General features: G+C 51.3%; 2 protein-coding genes across 8 annotated transcripts; both read right to left on the bottom strand.

The window, feature by feature from the left end:
* Positions 1-433: 433 nt before the first annotated feature.
* Positions 434-13,424, bottom strand: LOC135597444 (peroxisome biogenesis protein 19-2-like). Of its 7 annotated transcripts, none has more exons than XR_010481253.1 (8): positions 13,207-13,424; positions 13,064-13,112; positions 12,650-12,965; positions 9,504-9,820; positions 7,737-7,778; positions 7,025-7,634; positions 750-977; positions 434-639 (listed from the first exon to the last, which is right to left on the bottom strand). XR_010481253.1 is itself a non-coding variant. In XM_065090389.1 (6 exons), the coding sequence occupies exons 1-5, from the start codon at positions 13,247-13,249 to the stop codon at positions 7,733-7,735; spliced, it is 771 nt and encodes a 256-aa protein (XP_064946461.1). In that variant the 5' UTR covers positions 13,250-13,424; the 3' UTR covers positions 434-639; positions 7,712-7,732. The 7 variants fall into 7 exon arrangements, 2 of the variants coding, with proteins under 2 accessions (XP_064946461.1, XP_064946462.1); XR_010481257.1 differs by having other exon boundaries at positions 7,025-7,604; positions 7,712-7,778; XR_010481255.1 differs by having other exon boundaries at positions 7,025-7,609; positions 7,712-7,778.
* A 2,432-nt stretch (positions 13,425-15,856) lies between these two features.
* LOC103971593 (cation/H(+) antiporter 19-like) lies at positions 15,857-18,689 on the bottom strand. Its single transcript, XM_009385649.3, has 3 exons — positions 18,439-18,689; positions 17,331-18,329; positions 15,857-17,245 (listed from the first exon to the last, which is right to left on the bottom strand). The coding sequence occupies exons 1-3, from the start codon at positions 18,649-18,651 to the stop codon at positions 16,022-16,024; spliced, it is 2,436 nt and encodes an 811-aa protein (XP_009383924.2). The 5' UTR covers positions 18,652-18,689; the 3' UTR covers positions 15,857-16,021.
* Between the last annotated feature and the right edge of the window lie 324 nt (positions 18,690-19,013).

Here is a 19,013-nt window from a genome sequence, read left to right on the forward strand (position 1 = left end):
TTCATGGTAAATTGACAATAAACTGATAGAGATTTCGGCAAAGGGATACATGCAACTTAAAGATTCGTATGCTGAATTTATGACAATAAATACAAAATCATAAATTTCCGATATATTAATACACATGCCCATAAGGCGAGCCCAAAGTCATATATAAAGAAAACAAAAGAAAAAGTAAGCTTATTTTTTACATAACTTTGTTAATCTCAGACAACACCAGCCGGAGTCAAACATAAGCTCGAGTCTGAGTTATTCATGAAGATTGAGTTAACTTCAATTGCATAGCCATGTCATTTCTTCCAATATACTTCGAAAATAAGATAATTCAAACATGAACATCTTTGAACTATTCCCAACTTCACTATCATCGTATGCTTAAACTTCAAGAGTTATATATATATATATATATATATATATATATATCCTTGCAAAGTTTGGAAATACAATATTCTTCATATATTGGCTATTAAACGTCTTTCACAGCAAAGAATCAGAGAAAAAACTGACAAGAAATAACTCATTGTTAACATATTAGGGGAAGAAGAAACCAGCTAATTATTTGTCATATTGTAAAAAAATGCCCTTCTCCGTTCTCACATTATACAACAATCGGATGTGGCATCGAGTTGATCAGGGGATCTGCAGCAGTGATCAAAAAGAATAAAAAGTTAGAATCAGAAAACTTAAGCTTCAAAGGAAATATTAACAATCCCATGAAACAAAAGTAGAAGAAAGATAAGATATTTAACTGTAGCCATCCTGTTACGGTAAGTAACTTTTTTAGCCGTGGCCTCGGGGTCGTCGCGGCTTGGTTCGGGTCCGGAAGGCGGTGATCTCCGTGGGGGCGCTCCTCGAGGTCTCCCGGTGGCCGAGCTCGGTGGTTCGGGTCGGGAGGTCGGTTCGGCAGGTCGGGTCGGCGGCTCGGGTCGGGAGGCAGCTCCGCCGCAGCTTCGGGAAGAGGCGACACCGTCTCGCACCTGCACACAGGTCGGGCCGGGAGCTCGGCCCGACCCCTCCGACGATCAAGTTAGAGGAAGATGTGGAGGGGATTGTGGATGAGGCAAAAGAAGAGCCTCTGAGTGTTTTGTGTCTGAGTGAGTTCCCCCCCTTTTGCTTAGGACTCAGGGGTATTTATAGAGGAGGTTTGATGTTACCGCTGGGGTTGCATGGGAGGCCAAGCTGCTGCAGGGTATGGAGAGCCTCGGGCAGTGTGTCGCTCAGGGGGTTGCGTGGGAGACCGGGGGATCGCAGGGTATGGGCGAGCTTCAACCGTTACCCGCTTCTGTCTCGTCCGACTGTGCTGCCATTTTTTGTCATATCATATGCCCCCCCCCGAAAGGAGCTATGCGTCGGTTCTTGCATGCAGGGGGTCCGATGCATGGCTTTTTACTTCAGGTGGGCTGGTCATGCATATCCGAGGCGTATGACGTAGGCGGGCTAGCCGCGCGGACGTGTCTCGTGCAACATGGGGCCGAGGTGCGCAACTTAGTCAGGAAGCCGAGCAAGGTTAGACTCGGGGCCGATGGAGCCGGTGAGGGCTGAGGAGCACAGCGTAGGCGGGGTGACCGCGCAGATGTGGTCTCGGGATGGCGTAGAGCCGAAGAGTCGAGGAGCACGACGCAGGCGGGCTGGCCGCGCAGGCGTGGTCTCGGGTGGCGTAAAGCCGAAGAGCCGAGGAGCACGACGCGGGCGGACTGGCCGCGCAGGCGTGGTCTCGGGTGGCGTAAAGCCGAAGAGCCGAGGAGCACAACGCGGGCGGGGTGACCGCGCAGAAGTGCCTCGGGCATTACGCGACCGAGGAGCAAGGCTGAAGAGCCTCGGGCAATACGCGGCCGAGGAGTAGGCGGGTGGACCGCTCTGGTGTGCCTCGGGCATTACGCGACCGAGGAGTATGACGCAAGCGGGCTGGCCGTGCAGCCGTGTCTCGGGGTTTATGGAGCCGAGGGGCACGACGCGGGCGTACTGGCGGCACTGGTCTGTCTCGGGAACATGGAGCCAAGGAGCACGACGCAGGCGGCTGGCGGCGCAGGTGTGGTCTCGGGCATTGCGCGACCGAGGAGCACGACGCAGGCGGGCAGACCGCGTAGGCGTGGTCGCAAGGGCCATGCGACCGAGTAGCACGACGCAGGCGGGCAGGACGCGAGGACGTGGACTCGGGCACCATGCAGCCGAGGTACACGATAGAGGCGGACAGGCCGCGCCGAGGTAGATCTCGGCAGCGATTGGCCGAGGTGCTCGGTGCAGGCAGGCTGCGACCGAGGGACACCGCTTAGGCGGACAGGCCGCGCTGAGGTGGGATTTCGGCAGAGAGTTGCCGAGGTGCTCGGTGCAGGCAGGCTGTGACCGAGGTGGTGGGCTTAGCAAGCATGGAGCTGGTGCAGGCAAGCCGCGGCCGAGGGGCGTGAACCAGGTGGATAGGGCCGTGGAGTTCGGCGCGGGCAGACTGGCCGTGCAGACGTGTCTCGGGGTTTATGGAGCCGAGGGGCACGACGCGGGCGTACTGGCGGCACTGGTCTGTCTCGGGAACATGGAGCCAAGGAGCACGACGCAGGCGGCTGGCGGCGCAGGTGTGGTCTCGGGCATTGCGCGACCGAGGAGCACGACGCAGGCGGGCAGACCGCGCAGGCGTGGTCGCAAGGGCCATGCGACCGAGTAGCACGACGCAGGCGGGCAGGACGCGAGGACGTGGACTCGGGCACCAGGCAGCCGAGGTACACGATAGAGGCGGATAGGCCGCGCCGAGGTAGATCTCGGCAGTGATTGGCTGAGGTGCTCGGTGCAGGCAGGCTGCGACCGAGGGACACCGCTCAGGCGGACAGGCCGCGCTGAGGTGGGATTTCGACAGAGTGTTGCCGAGGTGCTCGGTGCAGGTAGGCTGCGACCGAGGGACACCGCTCAGGCGGGCAGGCTGCGCTGAGGTGGGCTCAGGTCGTCTACGGCCGAGCCGTGCGAATGCAAAAAAGAGGGGGTTAGGCCGAGGCTAACCGTGAGCCAAGAGGCACGCTGAGGCGCGCAGGCGGCGGGCTGGCCGGGCATGGGGCCGAGGCAGCGGGCTGCTTGCTGCGTATGGGGCCGAGGGGCCGAGGCAGCGTGCTGGCTGCGCATGAGGCCGAGGGGCCGAGGCAGCGGGCTGCTTGCTGCGCATGGGGCCGAGGAGCCGAGGCAGCGAGGCAGCAAGGCAGTAAGGCAGCGTGCCGGCTGCGCATGAGGCCGAGTGGCCGAGGCAGCGAGGCTGCTTGCTGGCTGCGCGTGAGGCCGAGGAGCCGAGGCGCACGACGCAGGCGGGCTGACCGCGCAGGTGTGGTCTCGGGATGGCGTAGAGCCGAGGGCCGAGGAGCACAACGCAGGCGGGGTGACCGCGCAGGTGTGATCTTGAGTGGCGTAAAGCCGAAGAGCCGAGGAGCACGACGCAGGCGGGCTGACCGCGCAGGTGTGGTCTCGGGTGGCGTAAAGCCGAAGAGCCGAGGAGCACGACGCAGGCGGGCTGACCGCGCAGGTGTGGTCTCGGGTGGCGTAAAGCCGAAGAGCCGAGGAGCACGACGCAGGCGGGCTGACCGCGCAGGTGTGGTCTCGGGTGGTGTAAAGCCGAAGAGCCGAGGAGCACGACGCAGGCGGGCTGACCGCGCAGGTGTGGTCTCGGGTGGCGTAAAGCCGAAGAGCCGAGGAGCACGACGCAGGCGGGCTGACCGCGCAGGCGTGGTCTCGGGTGGCGTAAAGCCGAAGAGCCGAGGAGCACGACGCAGGCGGGCTGACCGCGCAGGCGTGGTCTCGGGTGGCGTAAAGCCGAAGAGCCAAGGAGCACGACGCAGGCGGGCAGGCCGCGCAGGCGTGGTCTCGGGTGGCGTAAAGCCGAAGAGCCGAGGAGCACGGCGCAGGCGGGCAGGCCGCGCAGGCGTGGTCTCGAGTGGCGTAAAGCCGAAGAGCCGAGGAGCACGACGCAGGCGGGCTGACCGCGCAGACGTGGTCTCGGGTGGCATAAAGCCGAAGAGCCGAGGAGCACGACGCAGGCGGGCAGGCCGCGTAGGCGTGGTCTCGGGTGGCGTAAAGCCGAAGAGCCGAGGAGCACGACGCGGGCGGACTGGCCGCGCAGGCGTGGTCTCGGGTGGCGTAAAGCCGAAGAGCCGAGGAGCACGACGCAGGCGGGCTGACCGCGCAGGTGTGGTCTCGGGTGGCGTAAAGCCGAAGAGCCGAGGAGCACGACGCAGGCGGGCAGGCTGCGTAGGCGTGGTCTCGGGTGGCGTAAAGCCGAAGAGCCGAGGAGCACGACGCGGGCGGACTGGCCGCGCAGGCGTGGTCTCGGGTGGCGTAAAGCCGAAGAGCCGAGGAGCACGACGCAGGCGGGCTGACCGCGCAGGTGTGGTCTCGGGATGGCGTAGAGCCGAGGGCCGAGGAGCACAACGCAGGCGGGGTGACCGCGCAGGTGTGATCTCGAGTGGCGTAAAGCCGAAGAGCCGAGGAGCACGACGCAGGCGGGCTGACCGCGCAGGTGTGGTCTCGGGTGGCGTAAAGCCGAAGAGCCGAGGAGCACAACGCAGGCGGGTTGACCGCGCAGGTGTGGTCTCGGGTGGCGTAAAGCCGAAGAGCCGAGGAGCACGACGCAGGCGGGCAGGCCGCGCAGGCGTGGTCTCGGGTGGTGTAAAGCCGAAGAGCCGAGGAGCACGGCGCAGGCGGGCAGGCCGCGCAGGCGTGGTCTCGGGTGGCGTAAAGCCGAAGAGCCGAGGAGCACGACGCAGGCGGGCAGGCCGCGTAGGCGTGGTCTCGGGTGGCGTAAAGCCGAAGAGCCAAGGAGCACGACGCGGGCGGACTGGCCGCGCAGGCGTGGTCTCGGGTGGCGTAAAGCCGAAGAGCCGAGGAGCACGACGCAGGCGGGCTGACCGCGCAGGTGTGGTCTCGGGTTGTACGAAGCCAAAGGGGGTGTCCTCGAGCATTAAGCGACCGAGGAGGCCTCGGGCATTATGCGACCGAGGTGGCGGCCTCGGGCATTACGCGATCAAGGTGGTGGCCTCGGCAAGCATGGAGCCGAGGCACTCGGCGCAGGCAGGCTGCGGCCGAGGGACGTAACCCAGGTGGGCAAGGTAGTGGATATGGCCGAGGAGTTCGGCGCGGGCAAGCTAGCCGCACAGGCGTGTCTCGGGGTTTATGGAACCGAGGGGCATGACGCAGGCGTACTGGAGGCGCTGGTCTGTCTCGGGAACATGGAGCCAAGGAGCACGACGCAGGCGGTCTGGTCGGGCAGGTGTGTCTCGGGGATGATGGAAGCGAGGAGCACGACGCAGGCGGGCAGGCCGCGCAGGTGTGATCTCGGTCATCATGCTGCCGAGGAGCACGACGCAGGCGAGTAGACCGCGCAGGCATGGTCGCAAGGGCCATGCGGCCGAGTAGCACGATCAGGCGGGCAGGACGCGAGGACGTGGCCTCGGGCACCACGCGGCCGAGGAACACGACAGACGGTCGGGCCGCGCCGAGGTGTTTCTCAGCAGAGATTGGCCAAGGTGCTCGGTGCAGGCAGGCTGCGACCGAGGGACACCGCTCAGGCGGGCAGGCCGCGCTGAGGTGGGATTTCGACAGAGAGTTGCCGAGGTGCTCGGTGCAGGCAGGCTGCGACCGAGGTACACCGCTCAGGCGGGCAGGCCGCGCTGAGGTGGGATTTCGGCAGAGAGTTGCCGAGGTGCTCGGTGCAGGCAGGCTGCGACCGAGGTGGTGGGCTTGGCAAGCATGGAGCTGAGGGGTTCGGCGTAGGCAAGCCGCGGCCAAGGGGCGTGAACCAGGTGGATAGGGCCGTGCCGTTCGGCGCGGGCGGGCTGGCCGCGCAGACGTGTCTCGGGGTTTATGGAGCCGAGGGGCACGACGCGGGCGTACTGGCGGCACTGGTCTGTCTCGGGAACATGGAGCCAAGGAGCACGACGCAGGCGGGGTGACCGCGCTGGCGTGGTCGCGAGGGTCATGCGACCGAGTAGCACGATCAGGCGGGCAGGACGCGAGGACGCGGCCTCGGGCACCACGCGGCCGAGGAACACGACGGGCGGTCGGGCCGTGCCGAGGTGGAGCTCGGCAGTGATTGGCTGAGGTGCTCGGTGTTGGCAGATAGACCGCGCATGGGGCCGAGGCAGCGTGCAGCGTGTTGGTTGCGCATGTGGCCGAGTGGCCGAGGCAGCGAGGCTGCGTGCTGGCTGCGCACGAGGCCGAGTGGCCGAGGCAGCGTGTTGGCTGCGCATGTGGCCGAGTGGCCGAGGCAGCAATGCTGCTTGCCGGCTGCGCAGGAGGCCGAGTGGCCGAGGCAGCGAGGCGGCGTGTTAGCTGCGCGTGGGGCCGAGTGGCCGAGGCAGCATGTTGGCTGCGCATGAGGCCGAGTGGCCGAGGCAGCGAGGCAGCAAGGCGGCGTGTTTGCCGCGCATGAGGCCGAGTGGCCGAGACGTGCGGGCTGGTCGCGCGCGTGGGACCGAGGGGCCCACGCGAGGTCGAGGCGCGCGGGCTGGTCGCGCGCGTGGGACCGAGGTGCCGAGGCACGCGGGCTGGTCGCGCGCGTGGGACCGAGGAGCCGAGGCGCGCGGGATGGCCGCGCGCGTGGGGCCTAGTGGCCGAGACGCTCGGCGCGGTCGGGCTGGCCGCGCGCGTGGGGCCGAGTGGCCGAGACGCGCGGCGCGGTCGGGCTGGCCGCGCGCATGAGACGCGGGCGGTTTGGCCGCGCGCGTGGGACGCGGGCGGTTTGGCCGCGCGTGATGCGCGCGGGTTGGCCGCGCGTGAGGCGCGCGTGGGACCGAGGGGCCGAGGCGCGCGGGATGGCCGCGCGCGTGGGGCCTAGTGGCCGAGACGCTCGGCGCGGTCGGGCTGGCCGCGCGCGTGGGACGCGGGCGGTTTGGCCGCGCGTGATGCGCGCGGGTTGGCCGCGCGTGAGGCGCACGTGGGACCGAGGGGCCGAGGCGCGCGGGCTGGCCGCGCGCGTGGGGCCGAGACCGACCCCAGAAGTCGCTGCTGCTGGTGCAGGTCGGCTGCAGTGGAGCAACCAAGGAGAAAGCTAACGTACCGTCATTTCGGGCCCTCCTTGTAGCGCCATTATGTTACGGTAAGTAACTTTTTTAGCCGTGGCCTCGGGGCCGTCGCGGCTTGGTTCGGGTCCGGAAGGCGGTGATCTCCGTGGGGGCGCTCCTCGAGGTCTCCCGGTGGCCAAGCTCGGTGGTTCGGGTCGGGAGGTCGGTTCGGCAGGTCGGGTCGGCGGTTCGGGTCGGCGGCTCGGGTCGGGAGGCAGCTCCGCCGCAGCTTCGGGAAGAGGCGACACCGTCTCGCACCTGCACACAGGTCGGGCCGGGAGCTCGGCCCGACCCCTCCGACGATCAAGTTAGAGGAAGATGTGGAGGGGATTGTGGATGAGGCAGAAGAAGAGCCTCTGAGTGTTTTGTGTCTGAGTGAGTTCCCCCCCTTTTGCTTAGGACTCAGGGGTATTTATAGAGGAGGTTTGATGTTACCGCTGGGGTTGCATGGGAGGCCGAGCTGCTGCAGGGTATGGAGAGCCTCGGGCAGTGTGTCGCTCAGGGGGTTGCGTGGGAGACCGGGGGATCGCAGGGTATGGGCGAGCTTAAACCGTTACCCGCTTCTGTCTCGTCCGACTGTGCTGCCATTTTTTGTCATATCACATCCTGTGTTAGATGAGCATGAAACATCATAAAACAAGTTTAGAGCATGAAACATCATAGAGAAAGATAAGATGTTTAACTGTAGCCATCCTTCTCCGTTCTCACATTATACAACAATCGGATGTGGCATCGAGTTGATCAGGGGATCTGCAGCAGTGATCAAAAAGAATAAAAAGTTAGAATCAGAAAACTTAAGCTTCAAAGGAAATATTAACAATCCCATGAAACAAAAGTAGAAGAAAGATAAGATGTTTAACTGTAGCCATCCTGTGTTAGATGAGCATGAAACATCATAAAACAAGTTTAGATCAGAGACTTGGATGCAGCAAATCAAGCACAAGTGTATGATGAAGAGGCAATTGCATAAGTTGAGTGTATAAAGGCTCAATGACAAGTAACCTGACCTTTTTCTGCAAATTTCAGGTCTCATATTTCAAGCCAATTTTTCACTCAAACCAGAAACCCTAATCTGAACCACCCAATTCAATGGAACCCAATCATAATTTTTCTGGATGTCCAATCTCAACCTGACTCAGTTTTTGAACTTTGAGCAGCAGTCATCTCCAAGAACAATGGCCTAATTTGTAAGTTCTAAAACATGGAGAAGTGAATGCTTCAGCATCTTCCAGAAGGCCTTCTCAAATGTCATTGTGTCATTGCCACCATTTTTTATCTAAATCTAGCAAACTAGACACAATCTACAGCTTGATGGCCTTTACCTCTTTTACTGAAGAAAAAGAATAACTTAAATAAAATGTAATGTAGTGTGACATCACTTCTTGGTTGCAGGAAGAGAAGACTAATAGAGACCTAATTTTCAAATTCATGTACATGTAAGTAAGAATTTAGCAGGTTTAGGTTATGTTCAAAGTGTATACATTTGTAGGAACTCACGTTTCTGGATCAGCTCAAGTGTTCCAAACCAAATGAGGGTTAAGATTTAAATAACAAATATGTTGCATCCCATTTTCGAATTATAGAGAAAAAATTAATGGAGAAAAATCCATATATATACACAGAGATATATACACATAAGCATGCTTCGTATACAGGTACATGCACACATACCCAAGGAATCAAGTGTCCTTTACTAGCCTATATGGACGGTTATTTACTGGTCTAATGGCCAACCAATCCGCCTACTCAGACTGTGCATTTTGGCTTGGTCCAATTCAACACAAGCTAACACCAAGCTATACTGGTACTTACCTACTTGTTCTGTTCCTGTTTTTGTTTTTATTTTTTAAATATGATGCAGATTCTGTCATGGAGGAAAAAGAGAACAGATGTGGATTTTTTTATCTATTTAATAGGCATATCCCTCCCTCCTCCATAAAAAACTCAATGAGGCTCCAAGAATTCTTCCTCGTTCCATCACCTAAATCAGTGAGGCACTCACCCTTAAGGCCATATCATGCTCCATCGAGCATAAGGAATCTGCCTATGCTAGCAAAGCCAGCTACGCCTACTGCTGGGTTGTTAGCAAGAGTGACACCTCCTCACCCTTAGCAACCCTTGCTTCCCTTTCTATGTGCCATCATCTCCACCAACAAGAACGTCGCTTTGTCATTGACTGCTCTGAAAGCATCCTTGCCTTCCCTCTGCCACAACCAAATCAAGCAGTTATTCTCCAACAATTTTATCTGTAGTGTGTCTTTCTGCTGCCTTTCTTCAATAGGTTGGAGTACCAACCCATCCTGACACAGAGTAGCCTGGCCGATGACCAGTAACAATATTGGAGCTATACCTATCACAGCTTCTCAGCTCTCCAAGTTCAACAAATTGTTATGGAGAATGCATTAAGAGGAAATTTGATTCTTATGAGACAATAAATAATTAGGCATAACAAAAGAAGCAAAATGGTGAACTCACAATTGGCCGAAGTTGCTTAGATCAAGATCAGGAGCAAGTTCTTGTACAATATCACTGGGTGGTTGACCACATTCCTGTATAGTCTGCATGAGATCAACAATCTTGGAGAAGTTTTCAGGGTCATTTTCATAAACATCATTTAGCTTCAATATAAGCTCATATTGGCGATAATAGCGGTCATATTCTTCCGGGTTCAGATCATTTTTGTTCTCTTCCAACCACTTTGGATATCTTTCTCCAATTTCCCTCATGGGCTCATGCAGAATTTCTTTAGACAAAAGCTGTTGCATAAGAGTTTCAACAATAGATTCCACATCCTATACAGAAAAGATGAAAATATGAGTTATGTTTAATGTCTTCCCAGTCAATAAGCCATCAAATGAAACATTAGGAAACCCAAGGAATGTTGCAAAAAAAAGGCAGAAATGAAAATCTGAAATGACTAGGAAACCAAAGGAATTTTGCCCAAAAAAAAGGGCCGAAATGAAAACCTAATATGACCAAGAAGAAAAAAAAAATGCATTGTGTAGGACAAAGATGAAAAACTTTCTTACAACTGATGCAGTTATCAGTCCCGGATAAATGCAAGTCACCAAATCAACGTCCTAACAGAACTATAAAGTGCATAATTATGCAAATGTCAGGGGTATAAGGACCTTGATTGTCGAGCCTATTGCTTATATCACACACAAAAGGCAATTTCAATACAATATATATATATATATATATACATGTGTTGTTTTCTATTAACAATTGGTCCTGCAATAGTATCAGAAGTAAAAATAAATAAAAGCTATGGGGTAGACAGATTTATCCCATCCCTGATGGTAAGTTTATTTTTCATGTTATCACTAGGACAGTGTGTTGCACAAAGACAGTTCTAAACCACTGGCCCCAATTACCTAAGATCAAGTTAATAATAGTAGACCACTAGACCTATCTATCCCTATAAACCAACTCAAAGCACCTCCCACTTCCGTTGTAGGATGAATCTGAGGTGTCAAAGTCTCCATCAAGTAATAGTGGACCATTAACATAAAACCAAAGTTAAGACTACCAAAAGATGTCTAGCAGTTTACAATGACTAAGATATGAAAATCAAAATTCATATATCTTATGAACTGTATATTATGTAAATATAAAAAATAAATCAAAATATGAAAAAATTAAAATATCAAAACATGCTGTATATATATATATATATATATATAGAGAGAGAGAGAGAGAGAGAGAGAGAGAGAGAGTGAGAGAGAGAGAGAGAGAGAGAATGAGAAAGAAAGACAACAGGAGAGAGAAAGAAAGTGACAAAGGACAAGACTGTTAATGATAAAAAAAATAGAGAGCCAAAGAACAGTTCAAGTGGAGCAAAACAGTGATATTGATGTTCACTCAAGACAAGTTAGGGTATAAATAGAGTTTAAATTTCTCATATCTCAACATTGCACAAAAAAAAGGTATCTAAAATTTAACTTGAGTCAACTTGAGCCCTTCCTGTAACCAGTTTATACAATCTGTTGCTCGAAAGGGCTGTTGGGTTTAAAGGACCTGCTACAGTAACATAAATAGTAGTTTCACGAACATGCATGGGATAGTGCCAAACACAATTAACTACTATAGTGGCTACCATGACCACTGAAGTAGCTGCTATTACTGCTACTTATAAGTTATAACAGTGCACAATTTGACCCTTGGGTATGATGGCATCAAAACAATATCAATCACGATTAAAGGGTGACTATTGCCATATAGCTAAAGGTGTATACACTGAGCAAAAAAATGGCTGAAATACCTTGCCCAATATAACCATTGCAAATCCTAAAGAGCTTCATGCAATCAGATTATTCACTCTGGTTTTTAGTAAATTTAAGGCTCCAGACTAAAATTTTTGGACCTAGATACAAAGCACTATTAACTGTATTAGTAGCCTTAGACCTTCAAATCAGGGAACTCCCCTCTAACTGGTAACCTGTACCATTCTGTGCTGAGCATTCAATCAAATAAAAAAATCATCAATATAGTATTCTATGTTCCAAATTTGACCAAGCAATTAATCATTCAATCAACACTTTCTTAAACTGGCTTCCAATAATCTGCATGTGTAAGTTACAGTCATCACGAGAGACATGACTGCACCAAAAGTGCTCTCTTCAAATACTTCAAAAAAAATAAAGGTGCATGAGTTCCTAAAATACTGAATTCAAAGAATCCAAGACATAACAACTCAAAAAAAAAGCCTTCCTCTGCCAGTTACATCATGTGCCAGTTTTTGCTAACTGGTTCCTGAATGCAACCACACAAGAATTAAGAAATTTCTACGACTTCATTCCCATCAAATGATTTCAAAAGGAAGTTCAAAGCACCCATCGGTTCTACTCCTTTACAGATTAATTCTTCGAAAAATTATGTTAATAGTCAAATCGCAAGAGCCCTTTTTATCATCAAATGCAAATTTCACTTATGGATTTTATATTTATACTTTGTTTGTGAACTTGAGATATGATCGATGTAAGTCTTTTAAATGTAGCCACTAGCTCCCTTTTACATATAACATCTATGTCCAAGTTCGGTCTCAATGATGTGTCCAACCCTCCATCTTTACACAGTAATTTATATATGGTTCTCAACAGTAATCTATATATAATTCTGACCAAACATTTAAAAAGCTTCTTATATGAAAAAAATGGAACACCGATACCAATATGATCCATATGCTCCCTTGCAGAGTTTACAACCTTTAAAGTTTTATTTTCCTATTAAGTTTTGTCTCTATAAATCAAAAGGTCTTAATAACTTTTCAACTGGCCGAATGGTAGACAGCCAAAAGACTTGCATCTTATTTTAAGCATTACAACCATTTTAAACCTGTTATAAGACTTTATCATAGCTTGACTGAGGACTGGAAAATCCTGTTAAACAATGACTGATAATTTGGTGTACCCACGAAACAAGCTCCGAGAAAATCCATACTGATGAAACTTAAGCTTCGTTCATATAAGAAAGAAGAACACCCAACCAAACTATTTCCCTACAATACATGCTACTTTAACATCATAAGAGAGCGATAACAAGATTCTAAATCTCCATACAATCAAACAACTAGAATTTACTTGGACAGGAAACAAACACAATCGAAGAAGAAGGCATACCTGCGAGCCTGCGAGCTCCTCAAACTGCTTGACTAACTCGCCGACCATCCTGTCCTCATCAAACCCAGCATCGCCGCCTCTGGGGACGGCGGCCCCCGTGGCGGACTCCAGGCCCCTCACCGCCTCACGCGTCAGCTGCATCAACTTCTCGAGCGCCTCGGAGGCGTGGGACCCACCGGGCCGGGCCCTCTGCTGGGCCTTCCTCCGCGCGCCGCCCAAGTCCGGCAATCCCATCCCCAATCCCTGCACCCGCGGAGCCGAAGCCATCGACGGCAACGAAGCCCTTCCCTCTCCGTCGTCTCCATCACCATCGCTCCTATCGATCATCGAAACATAGCAAACAACAATAACACCATAAACGAATCCAAGAACCGATTCAGATGAGCAAGGGTTACGGACGGGGGAGAAGCGGACCTCTGGGCGGCCGGAGCGAGACCGAGCTTCGAGAAATCGTCCAAAGCGCCTAAAACAAAGAAGATAGACGGAATCAAACACAAAAAGGAATCGAGACACCGAGATGCGTGCGTGCGTGCGACCGAGCGAGCGCGAGGGATTACTATCGAGGAGCGGGTCCAAATCGTCAGAGGCAGAATCGGCCATGGCGAGAGGCGGGTAAATGAGGAGAAGAAAGCGGGAAGGAGACAGCGGACCGAGGCCGCGAGCACCGCCTGCGCCCTAATATAGCTCCTCTTTGCTTGAATTCAGCTGCTTGTGGTAGACTTCGTTGGACCGGCAAGGAGTTCCGCGACGCGGAGGTAACGGCGAATGAGATTCCTCTCTCTCTCTCTCTCTCTCTCTCTATGTATTAATAGTTTTCTCGATGCGTCGTTAGACGTATTTTTATTCGTTTCCCAATTTTGAATACGTTTCACATTAATTTTGAAGTGAAAAATACGGATCAACACATTATAAAATATTAAGTATATCATACTCACTTATCAAATATTAATTTTTTATTAAATAATTTAGATAATTTTTTATAAAGATGCCAATCATATCTTACAACTTTATTTGTGAGAGACCATAATAATTAATAGTTGGGGAATCTATTATCTATGTATTTTGTTTTTGTTGGACACTCATCTTTTCCACTGTAGAGAGGCTTGCAAGATACTTGCGATGACATGAATGATATCATTGCGAGCGAAGCCCTGAATTATTGGTTTGATGTAATATTTCTAAAATTATTTGAATTTTTTTTATAATTATTTTGCTATTCTATCCTTAGGGGTTTTAGTGCAACTTAGCATATGGTTAATTTGGAAAGCAAGGAATGATGCTTTCATTAATAGGATTATTTTCCATGTCCTCCTCCTTTTAGTGTTTTCTATAAATTATTTTCTTATGCTATGAATCCCCATGAAGGCTATTTCTTCTTGATAATTTGGTCGTTTAATAGGGTCATATCATATAATAATTAGTTGAACTAAACTTAACATAGTTATTAAAATTAATCAATGATAAAGGTAATATTATGTACCGGATTGTATAGTCCGATCACGATTCAGTTCGAACCAAAAATCAAATTAAGTATGATATGAACCGAAATCGATTTTCGATTCCTCAGTTTTAAACTAATTAAGTATGATAAATATTTATAAAAGTTAAATGTACTAATAATATAATGATTAAATGGTTGGTTTTAAACCTAAGAAACTTATGTTCAAATATTAATAGTATTATTTATTTAATTATTTTTATAACTTTTTTTTGTATTATTACGCTCATGAAAGTTATGTATCTGGCTTTTAAATTTTAAAATAAAATTATATATTTTTATATTATTTTTAATTAAAAATACTAAAAATTAACTTGCGAGTTCTATAACCAAAATCAAAATTAATAGTTCTATATTCTATCATAAAACCAAAGCCATTTTAAATAGAGTAAGATCACCATTCAACTAAAACAAATGCAAAGCGTGTAGTTGATATTTAACAAGAAAAATCATATTTTGAGTCTTTATAGAGTTAAATATACGCATATTATAAAAAGATGTTTATGATATGGTACATATTCTATTTTGTTATGGTATGTGGTCCTCAAATTTCGACCATAATATTCCGAAGTTCTTCCTCAACTTGACATCCATGCTAAATCATTATAAAGAGAGGGCCCTTCTCACTTTGACATCCAATTTTGAATGGAAATATTTGACCTAATACAATAACCATTTCATAATTAAATAAGATTATGGACAAAGCACTACTGCTCTCTATTAGATAGAAGTGGAAATTTCTCATTGGGTCGAATCCTTTCGAGTTTGGCAACAAATAACATCTCTTTGGGTAAAGTAAATCATATTATTTTGATTTATGTATGTATACAATGAAATTAAGCTTATAATATGCATATTATATATTTAATATTGCCTTATATTTTTAGTGAAACTAATAGTGATCGATGCAACTTAAAGCTTATTAATGTAACTTAAAATTTATGTTATACAAATTGTGGGATTGAGAATAAGGTGGTTTGGTAGGATTCCATATAAAATTATGCTAGTACGATATTTATAAATTTGATAATAAAAAATATTATATTACCAAATTATTTGACACATTTTTGTAAGGAGTTCGACAAAATTTAATGATGAATCATTTTGTTTAGATAATTATATAGGGTCAGTATGTTATTATTGATCATGTAAATGTTTGTCGAATCCTTAGCATTACGGTTAGCACATATCATGTATCGAGATGATCGTATATCAAAAATAGTGTCGAGCTATTTTTGATCAACGCATCGACCTGACTACATGTCTAATAGGTTATTATGTTGTTGATATATTTATCTGTCAAAATCCTTTTATTATCTAGAAGATAAATGATATAATTTATATAGGTTATAATTTATTGACACATAGGTATAACTGACAAATATAAATTAAAGGAATTAAAGAAAATCATTAAATAAAACAAACTCATCCTCGGCTTACTTTAGCTCATATCTTCTTTATCCTAAACAAGAACAACACTTTAGCTAAAGGCAATTAATGACATCCTAGAAAATGAAAAAAGCATGATGTGTATCAAACGATCCCTATGCTCGAATGACATCCTCTTCTCATGTCGTCATCATCGTCGGGAGTGGTGGATGCCATCTTTTGTATAGGTTATAACGTGGTTGGGTTATGTATGCGTCAATCAATGTAAGCATATTAATAATGCAACTCAACAAATCGAGTTAATAATGCATCCCCTTTATTCATCCGATCCTATTTTTTCATTTAATTTTGTTTTTATCTCATTCACATATTTCTTTTCAGATATGATTGAAGTGAATTCTTCTTCTTCTTCTTCGCTTCTCTATGATACATCCATTGTTAATACGCTTATTATAAGCTTCGAAAGAGCCGTACCGAGATCGAGTTTAATGGCGGGCGCTTCCAGCCACGGGAGTATCGGGCAAGTCGGACGTCAGCAGCCCCTCGTCAGCCTGCTGTGGTGGGTTTGCCGTCGGATCGAACTGCTTGATTACCAACACCGACGATGTCGTGCCGAACTCGGACGAAGCCAAATAGCTCCCGACCGGCCCCAGCTCAGGGCAGTCATTCTTGTCAGTCAAAGCTACGGTGGCAGGCGCTTGACCTACCAGGAACAGGTTGCACCGCCCCATGTCCTTGATCGCAGCAACGATCTCGGCCTTTCCTCCCGCCACCTTATCGTCGTACGTGATGGACTCGTTGGAGGGCAACACCTTGTCGCGGAACACGGTGATGTAGTCCTCGTCGGCGGCGATCTCGTTCGCATCCATCCTTATGGTCACGCTCCCTCCTCCGTCGCGGCCCCTCAACTGATCCGCTTGGGGAATGAACCGCGTGACGGTGAGCTGGATCCCTGGGTGCTCCGCCATGCGCATCCCGAGGGCGAGGGCCTCCCGGTCATCCCTGCCCCCGAAGAAGAGGACCGCCACCGTGTAGAACACTTCGCTGGCAACAACCTGAGCTGCGCCACCGAGCCCGCGGTCCACAAGGATGCCGACGGAGCACGGGGCACAGCGGAGGACACGCTGGTTGACGAGGTGGTAGGCGTGGCCGATCGACTCCATTGAACCATCGATCTGCTGGAGCTTGTGGAAAGGGAGGAGGATGAAGGAGGTTCGCTTCTGCTCGGCGCTCGTTATGATGTCCTCGTGGATCGTTTGGAGGTCGGAGATGGCAGTCATGGAGCGGACGGTGACGTTGCTGAGTTGCTGGTAGGCCTGGAAGGCGACCACGAGCTGGTCGCCGCCGTCCTCGTAGCACTGCTTCTTGTTCCAGAAGGGGAGGCCGTTGCGCCGGGCCTTGTGGACCATGGAGATGGCGGACGACCGCTCCGACAGCTCCATCAGGTGCACGGCGTAGACAGTGATGCCGCGGCGCCGAGTGCCACGGGAGGACTCGATCAAGTTGATCATGGTGGGGATGTTTCGGCTGCCGTGGAAGCAGGCCAGGATGCGGAACTCGCTCTCTGCGTCGTCGCGCAGGATGCTGCGGTGCTTGTACGGCGGGGAACGACGTGCGGGCTTGTAGACGGCCATCACTATGGGCGTGGTGATGAAAGTGGTGAACAGGGCCATCAGCACCAGTATGGCGAACGTCTCGTCGTTGAGAACCTGTCACGTCTGTCTCGGTCAAACGATACGAGTACGGTGCTTAAGTCAGAGAGAGAGAGAGAGAGGGAGGAGAAGTCTTACGTACTTTTCGATCCTTGCCGATGTTGAGGACGATGAGCTCGACGAGGCCCTTGGTGTTCATGAGGATGCCCAGCGTAAGGGCTTCTCTCATGGGAACCTTGACAAGCAGCGAGACGACGAGGGTGCCGCCGATCTTGCCGAAGCTCGCGGTGCAAATGACGAGAACGAGTAGAGCCCACGACTGGCCGCCGCGGATGGTGGCCACGTTGGTCTTGAGGCCGCTAGAAACGAAGTAGAGCGGAAGGAAGAGCCCAGCGATGAGGTCCTCGATCTTCTCAATAAGGACCCCGGCGAAGGGCCCGTCCTTGGGAACGACGATGCCGATGATGAAGGCGCCGAACAGGGCGTGAATGCCAATGGTGTCGGTGACGAAGCCGGCCGCGAGGACGGTGGCGAGCGTCGCGCAGATGTAGATCTCCTTGACCGGCTCGCCTACCGGGGAGCGGCGGGCCATCCAGTCGAGAACGGGGCGGACTAGGAGGGCGACAAAGACGACGAAGCCGACGCCAGTGAGGAGGACCCAAAGGGAAATGAGGGGGGATCCTGAGCCTGTCAGGGCGATGGCGAGAGCGAGGAGGATCCAGGCTGCGACGTCGTTGACGGCTGCAGCGGACATGGCCATGCGGCCGAGGTCGGTAGTGAGGAGCTTGAGCTCGGCGAGGATGCGGGCGAGGACGGGGAAGGCGGTGATGGAGAGGGCGACGCCCATGAAGACTAGAAAGGGGCCAGCGCGGACGCCCTTGGAGACGGTGTGGCGGAGGACGACAGAGGTGCCGATGCCCATGATGAAGGGGAGGGAGATGCCAGCGACGGCAATGCCCAGGGCGCGCTTCCCGGTGCGGCGGATGGCACGAATGTCTAGCTCCAGCCCCACCAGGAAGAGGAAGAAGAGAAGGCCGATGTTGGCGAGGGTGTCGAGCACCGTCAGGCTCTGCTTCGGAAACACCGTGTTGAGGAACGCCTCGCTGCGCCCCAGCGCCGATGGGCCCAGCAATATCCCGCCCTGCAACACATCATGCGACACAACGTGATGTCCACAACGTTTCATCTCCACCAACCCAACGGAGAAATCCAACCAAGCGAAGGAGGAGAAGAGACCGAGGAGCACGTACGATGATCTCGGCGATGACGCGCGGCTGGCGAAGGGGTCGCAGGACGAAGGCGAGGAATCTCGTGACAGTGATCACCAAGCAGATCTGGACAATGGCCAACGGCAGCGCATAGTCCAGTGGGTTGTCGCCCTGCCACGACCCGTTCGACGTCGCCTTCATCGGCGGCTTGCACGTCGTCGCTGCCGCAGTCGTGTTCAGCGCCACCGTCGCCATTCCAACCTTCTCAACCACCCCTCCGTCTCTATTTTACCCTCTTCCCCCCTGAAGAAGAAGAAGAATTCCATTAGAACAGTAGTGCAATGCGGTGCTACAGAATAATTCACAGTGATACAATCTTCAACATGCCTATCTTCGACAGAGACAGAGGAGGAGGAGGAAGGATGCCGAAGGCGTAAAGGTTTCAAGAGAGAAACTCGAGGAAAGATGCAATGAATCCCTGGGATTATAATACCATCTCTATATATACCACGAGGGTTGGAATGCGGTGGCGAGTAATTGTAGGGGAAAGAGAGGTCAGAAAGGAAGAACAGGCAGGATCGAGATCACCTCGCCAACTAATATAACCAAAACCAACG

The sequence above is a fragment of the Musa acuminata genome, chromosome BXJ1-11 (assembly GCF_036884655.1).
Source record: "Musa acuminata AAA Group cultivar baxijiao chromosome BXJ1-11, Cavendish_Baxijiao_AAA, whole genome shotgun sequence".
Lineage (NCBI taxonomy): Eukaryota > Viridiplantae > Streptophyta > Magnoliopsida > Zingiberales > Musaceae > Musa > Musa acuminata.

Excerpts from the sequence above, each read along its gene's own strand:
- LOC103971593 (XM_009385649.3), bottom strand. The coding sequence starts at position 18,651 with ATGGCGACGGTGGCGCTGAACACGACTGCGGCAGCGACGACGTGCAAG. Across the intron at positions 18,330-18,438 it reads GCGTCATCGCCGAGATCATC|GGCGGGATATTGCTGGGCCC; the intron begins GTACGTGCTCCT and ends GATGTGTTGCAG. Across the intron at positions 17,246-17,330 it reads ACATCGGCAAGGATCGAAAA|GTTCTCAACGACGAGACGTT; the intron begins GTACGTAAGACT and ends CAGACGTGACAG.
- LOC135597444 (XM_065090390.1), bottom strand. The coding sequence starts at position 13,249 with ATGGCCGATTCTGCCTCTGACGATTTGGACCCGCTCCTCGATA. Across the intron at positions 12,966-13,063 it reads CTCGCTCCGGCCGCCCAGAG|GAGCGATGGTGATGGAGACG; the intron begins GTCCGCTTCTCC and ends GATGATCGATAG. Across the intron at positions 9,821-12,649 it reads AGGAGCTCGCAGGCTCGCAG|GATGTGGAATCTATTGTTGA; the intron begins GTATGCCTTCTT and ends TTTTCTGTATAG.